Below are 7,133 nucleotides of genomic sequence, written 5' to 3'. Positions count from 1 at the left end.
GCCATGGAGGAATTTTGAGCCATTCTTCTCTGCAGGAAAGTTTTAATTTGGCCACATTAGATGGTTTTCGATCATGAACACTCTTTTTAATGTCTTGCCACAGCATCTCAATTAGATTCAAATCTGGATGTTGACTGGGCAACTCCAAAACCTTCATTTTGTTCTTTTTGCTTGTGTTCTTTGGGTCATTGTCTTGTTGCAACCCATTAGCGTTGACCTTTAGGTCATGAACTGATGGTGGATATTCTCCAGGAGGATTTTCTGATAGAGAGCAGAGTTCATGGCTCCATCAGTGACCAATGATAAACATGTAACTTCTGTTAGCAGCTGTGTAACTATGTTAGAAGTTACTTGTGCATCATGTTTTCATTGATATGTGTTCTGAGGCACTTGTTTAGGTTTTCATTTGCACTAATTTGTTTAGTACTTTTGTTAGTCATGGGTGTTGCTATTGTGACTTTAAATCTGGCTAACAAGTTTAGTTGTTTACGTCATGTTTTACCTAGTCTGTCACTCTGTTAGGCTTCATTTGGTTTTAATTGGTTCTTTGATTTAGCAACATCCACCAACAGTGTTTTCCCTGTTGAATTATCACCTTTTCTTTTGTTAATTACGTGAGTAAACTATAAATTGCTTTACCTAACCAAGAACACCTGTTTTTATTAACTTCCTCTCAGCTCACCCTAGGCAGATGGGTTGTACCAGTGAACAAAATCCAGGAGCAACAATAAAATTTTTCCCCAAAAATACATTAAGCAAAACATTTTAATAATATGATAAAACACCATATTTTTTGGTAAGCTAGACATGGATGGCAAATTTAAATACAGTATTTTAAAAAACAATGTAAAACTGCCACTGTGTTTAGAGACCTTTAACACCATTTTCCACAAGCTCAATACCTTTGCAGGTTACTGATAAGGCCAAGTTTAGTTAAATAGTAAATTACAGGAAGGAACAACATAGGTTACAGATTAAAAGCCAAAGAATGACATCGGAAAAGAGCCAGGTGGTTAATAGATATACTGTAAGGAATGCACTACACAAAATGATTCACAGCAACGGAAAAAACTCGAAATATGTGTTTTGTAATGATTACTAACTTGAATGGTAAAATTACTACAAACTTCTGAAGTCCTAATATAAAGTTCTTCATTTACTTTAGAGTGTAAAAAGCCCAAGACCACTAGTTAAATAAATCCTCACTGAGAGAGTCAGTAGTCACAGGCCAGGATATTGTTGTAACTAACAATGATTTAAATTATTGCTTAATCTGCCAATGATTTGCTCTATGAAGTAAATTCTGGGTTAATGAAAAGCGAGGAAATGGTAACAATGGCTTTCACAAGTTTCCAAAATAATTCCCAACCAACATGTAACATGTTTTCAGCTATTTTCGCTATTTTAATTGTAATACTTGTTTTAAACTCACCGGTTTAAATGTTAACTCTTAGGAGCCCCTTATCGTAGCCAAATTTAATGAATTATTTTGAATATTCATTATTGAATGGCCATTTATGAGTTACTGTTTGTTATTCACTGTTGGCTGTCTTATATTCTTATATGTTTAAAGAAATATTCAATATATGGTACCTGCAAACACAAAATCAGCTTCCTGTCTACTCTCTCCTTGAGCCGAATTTAGCCTTCTGATTACTAGCCTAACGAACCTAACTACTTCTGGTGTTAGTAAACCAGTTCTTTACTACTTACCTACTACACAGGTGTTACAAACACATAGTCCAAAATATATTCAGCTTAAGTTTAGAAAACTGAGCATATTTAGTACTTCTGCTTGTAAACTGAAATAAGTCTTTATATTAGTTCTAGTTCAAGACTGAAGATCTCAATATAAATGCAAACATCACAGCTTGTAGTCTGGACAGACTTTGAGAGACAATTCTTCAAGTCACTGGTAACTTGATTGCAACAACATAAAGTATGTGTACAGTCAGTGCAGTCCATGTGAAAGCCATTTAATACCCTGACTCACATAATCACAGAAAGTCTATTTTTTCCTGAATTTGACATTTAAGAAAGTGACATAATGTGTGGTTACAAATGTGTTCACACATAAACTGTATTTGTGTGTGTGTTTGTCTTCATCCTTCTTCTTCCTTGGTGTCCAGTGGTCCTCGGTTTGGGGGTAGGGATGGTTTGATTTGTTGCCAGCGACTTGGTGGCCAGATGATATGGGAGGCCCGACCATGAAGCAGCCCTACAGACACCTTGAAAAAACAACAAAACAAGCCTCAGAATTAAGTGTTCTGAAAGAGATTATCTCATAATGTGTGCTGATTAGAAGGTCATCCTATAATGGAAATCTGTAAGAGGATCACCACAAGGGTTGTTCAGTTATGTTTGTGTCATCTTAGGAAACAATAGAGATCCTAACATTTAAAGAAACAGAAACCATTTTACATACTTTTGTCTGGAATAGTGCTCCATCCTTATCTGCCTGAATATAATTGATCTGTTGATTGATCAATTCTACCAGAACCAGGAGTTGTGATCACAGCAGTTCTGTTTTAGCCTTTTTATACTTTCGCTCCTATGTTTTAGGATAATGCTTAATAGTTTATGTATTACCTTTAAGATCCTTCATGGCTAGTCTCTCCACCTTATTTCTGACCTCTTAGTACTATATGCACCAACATGTACTTTGAGATCCTTGGCCAGAGGTCTTGTCTGTTCCAGAGTTCTGGCTAACTAAAGGGGACAGCATGTTTGCAATCAGAGCCAAAAAGGCTTTAGAACAATCTGAAAAGAAAATCAGCCTGTCTCATTCGGTGAAAAAAAAAACTTTTATCAGAGAGCCTTTCTTGACTTTATTTGTTAATTTCCTCCAAATTAAAAAAAAAAAAATGAAACCTTTCAACATTTTCCAACATTGTATTTGTTGTCTTAAACCAAACTGTGATTGATCTGCCTTCTTTCAAAACTTGATGACTTTCATATTTTATTTTGCCATCTTTATGAGGAATTTTGTGTGTTGGTCTTTGGAAAATTGCGTCCCTTGAGTATCCCCATTTTGTTACTTTAGCTTAGGTAATTCATCTTAAGTTTGTTTAGATTCCCTCTCAGTTGTTAGTTCAGAGTTTTTTTTCTAGGTTTTTCTAGTTTCGCCTCTTTTTTGAACCAGGTTTGATTTACTCCTGTTTTGTTCTAGCCTCAGCTTAGTTTCCCCATTCTGAATTGTTTTGTGTTTACTTGTTAAATAAACCTTTGTTTGAGTGACCTGTTTGTTTTCACCTGCTCTTGTGTCCAGACCTGGGTTCAAACATCACCTGTGACAGGAGCTGCTGGTCCATGTGGCCTGACAGACAATGCACACACAAAATGCATAATTCGTCATTGTCCCTTCCCTTAACTCCAATTCTTGACTCCAGAAAGAAAGCAGGGATATGTTTTTTACAAATTAAGCCGAAATTTCCGATTTCAGGAGCTGAAAATGTGTAAAAGCACGAGCAGGTTTTACCCAGGAACCTTACAGCATTACATTTTGAGTTGTCACCTGGTGCCTTTACATAAATGAAGGGTTTTTGCTGTGCGCTTTGTATGTTTTCATACTTTTTTGTCCTTAAGTCAGATTTCTAAAAAAAAGACTTTGTAAACATGGCTCAACATCAGATTGATCTGTGATATGCAGCACACACACACACACACACACACACACACACACACAGTCTAGATTTATTTATCTTTTTTATTGTTCTTTTTCTGCCCTTTTCGACCATGCAAACACTGTTTCCCCCAAGACACATTGTGCCTCTCGGTTTAATTCCTTGCTCATTGGCACTTTGGTCATAGTCATTTTCCTCAAAGTGCCTTCATTATTCCCTCAGTTAAAGCAATACATTCTATACCTTTGAAAGCTTAGATTTCTCAAGACAAAATTACACATAATCCTTACCATCTGGCATTTATATAAAGATGTATTTTTGAGACCACAAATTTTCATTGGGTTAGTTGCTAAGGGAACACTGTTGGACACAAAGATGTGCCTGTCTTGTGCTTTAAAAAAAAAAAAATTCATAGTTTAGCTCAGATGTCTGGCTCTGATTATTTTATATTTGTTTAATGCTATAACTATCCAGGGTTTGTGTGGCTGCTATGTAGCCTATTGGACTTATGTTTTGTGAGCACTTTAGAGATGTACAGTGTGGAAACAGTGATTGGTTTTGACTGACATTGTGTCACTGAAGTTCATACCGGTCCAAAGCTGTTGCTGTCCAGACTGTGTCCATGATGATCCCCTTCAATCCAGAAGTGACCATCAGGAACTCGAACATACTGGTTCTTGTAGCCCAGAGTCCTGAAGAGATGAACAGAAGAAAGGGAAAAAAAAGGCAAAACTGAAATTTTTTTTTGAATATCTTTGGAACTATAAGTAACACCCAATAAAACACAAATCAACTGTTTGAGACAACATATAATTTTTGAATTCTATTCTCTCTGTTTTTTAACGTGTTTCTATCGCTCTGCTGAACCTGACAGAGAAGCAGTATCAGTGTAAAGCAATGTACAGTCTTGAGCAAACGTTTATATACACTTTTAAAGACCATGTAGATCATTGCAGTCTTGATTCTAAAGTGATGCCTACAACTTTTAATTTACTATGGAGGAATCATTGAAACACCTTCTTCTTGGTCACAAAAACCCCCCTTTGTTTTCTGCTTTTTTCATGAATTTTTATATGTCTTTTTGGAAAAAGGACAAAATTTGCAGTGTCAAAAAATTACATACAGCAACTTAAATTATCAGATTTGATGGTGTAGAAAGCTGTGTTCATCACATTTTCTTAGTGGCATTGGCTCCAAACTTTTTTTTGTGAGTGATCACGATTTACTACAGCTTCTGACTTCTCTGAGCCAATTTAAACAGGGCTCACTGGATACACTCATCAAGTCACAAACACTACACTGGGAAAGTGTGTGGAATTTGGCAGATATGTGAAGTAATTATTGACTTGAACAAGTCAGAAAAGTCACTTGAAGCCATTTTAAAGCAGTTATAGATCCCAAAATCTGTGCAAAAAATCCTAAGTATAAAACGCATGGTACAGTTGTCATTGCCGTGATCAGAAACCAATTACCTGCTGCTGAGAGACAATTGGTCAGAAAGGTCAAGAATCAACCAAGAATCACCAAAAAGCAGCTCTGCAATAAGAACCTGCTGGAACATAGTGTCTACTGTCAAGCACGTTCTACATCTCAATGAGTTGAGGGTCTGCCTTGAGAAAAGGACGCCCTTTCTCCAGAAGTAGCACCTCAAGGCTTGACTGAAGTTTGCTGCTGATCAAATTGACAAAAAAATGGCTTCTGGAGGAAAGATCTGTGGCCACATAAAACAAAAACTGAGTTATTTGGCCATAATAAACAGAAAAATATGTTTGAAGGAAAGAAGGTGAGATCTTTAGTCCTAAGAACACCACACCTACCATCAAGCATGGTCTTGCTAATATTCAACTCTGGGGCTGTTTTGGCGCCAATGGAACTGGTGCTTTACAGAAAAGTAAATAGAATAATGAAGAAGGATGTTTACCTCCACATTCTTCAGGAAAACCTTTAATCATTATCTAGAAGTTTGGGTGTTGGATGCAATTGAGATGTTCCAACAAGACAATGACCCCAAACGGGTATTAAAAGTGGTGATGAAATAGCTAAATCAGGCTAGAATTAAGGGTGTAGACTGGCCTCCCCAAGGTCCTGACGTTAAACTCAATCAAGAAGCTGCGGACTATAATAAAGAAGCAAGTCTTTGTCAGAAAACCAACAAATTTAGTTTAACCATACCATTTCTGTCTAAAGGAGTGGTCAAAGATACAACCATAAGCTTGTGGAAAGCTACCAAAAGAGCTGAAAAGGTGAAAACATCCAAAGAAAGCTTAACCCAATATTAGTATTGCTATATGTATATTTATGACCCAGCACATTTAGTCATTTTTCAGAAGACCTATAATATATTTACAAAAAATGAAAATACAATTTTGTTTGTTTTGTTTTGTGACCCATGGGTTAAAATGATCCTTTCATAAAAAATTCAGGGGTAAAAGAGTCATTGGAAATTCAAGACTGCCATGATACACACGATCTTTACAAGGACTTTGGCCTCGAAGAACTTGTGGCAAACCATCCAACGTATCTGGAAGGGGAGGCAGGGCTTGGACCAGGCTGTGGACAGTTGGAGGGAGAACTGCTGACCTGGACTGGGGACATTGTCAGACAATGCAAAGAGCACTTCGAGGAACTGCTTAACCCAGTTAACACACCCTCTGCTGAGAAGGCAGAGCCTGAAGACTTGGAGGAATCTTTGAACATATCCGGGGTGGAGGCTGCTGAGGTCTTTACTCCTTGGTGGCAAAACGGCAGGAGGGGATGAGATCTGTCCTGAGATGCTGTAGGCTCTGGACATTATTGGACTATATTGGCTGACACATCTCTTCAGTGTTGTGTGGGTATCGGGTACAGTGCCTATGGAGTGGCATTCCAGAATGGGGGTTCCCACTTTTAAAAAAGGGGGACCAGAGGGTATACTCCAATAATCAGGGTATCACACTTCCCAGCATGCCCTGGGAAAGTTTATTCTATGATGCTGGAAGGAAGGCGCCGACTGATTGTCGAACTCAGGAGGAGCGGTGTGGATTCCGTCCTCGTCGTGGCACAGTGGACCAGCTCTTTACCCATGCAGAGCTGCTGAGAAGGTCATATGAGTTCGACCAACTGGCCCACATGTGCTTTGTGAATTTGGAAAAGGCTTACCACCATGTCCCTTGAGGGGTCCTGTGGGGGGTGCTGCAGGAGTACAGGGTACTAGGCTCAGTGTTACAAGCCATTTGGAACCTATACAGCCAAAGTGAGAGCTGTGTTTGCATTCTCGGCACAAACTCAAACAGATTTCCTGTGGGTGTTGGACTCCGCTTGGGCTGCTCCTTGTCTCCAATCCTGTTTCTGGTGTTTATGGACAGGATCTCAAGGCACAGCCAGGGTGAGGAAGGTGTCTGGTTTGAGGATCTCAAGATCGCATCTCTGCCTTTTGCAAATGAAGTAGTGGCTTCATCAGACTATGACCTTTAGTGCACATTAGAGCAGTTTGCAGCTGAGTGTGTGAAGCATCAGTCATACATAGTTATG

The 7,133-nt window shown here is 38.4% G+C and overlaps 1 protein-coding gene across 2 annotated transcripts in view; it reads right to left on the bottom strand.

The window, feature by feature from the left end:
• Positions 1-747: 747 nt before the first annotated feature.
• immp2l (inner mitochondrial membrane peptidase subunit 2) overlaps positions 748-7,133 on the bottom strand; it is a 77,098-nt gene continuing 70,712 nt past the window's right edge. The window contains exons 5-7 of one of the 2 annotated variants that reach the window (XM_035953137.2): positions 4,213-4,315; positions 3,253-3,316; positions 2,090-2,228 (exon numbers count right to left, since the gene is read on the bottom strand). In XM_035953137.2, the coding sequence (XP_035809030.2) occupies positions 3,284-3,316; positions 4,213-4,315 (136 nt within the window). In that variant the 3' untranslated portion in view covers positions 2,090-2,228; positions 3,253-3,283. Of the gene's footprint in view, positions 2,229-3,252; positions 3,317-4,212; positions 4,316-7,133 lie in introns of both variants that reach the window. The other variant, XM_023280914.3, reaches the window with a different exon arrangement.

The sequence above is a fragment of the Amphiprion ocellaris genome, chromosome 3 (genome assembly GCF_022539595.1).
Source record: "Amphiprion ocellaris isolate individual 3 ecotype Okinawa chromosome 3, ASM2253959v1, whole genome shotgun sequence".
Classification (NCBI taxonomy): Eukaryota; Metazoa; Chordata; class Actinopteri; family Pomacentridae; genus Amphiprion; species Amphiprion ocellaris.
Note: the sequence above shows the minus strand (reverse complement) of the source record. Positions and strands in the feature narration are given on the sequence as shown.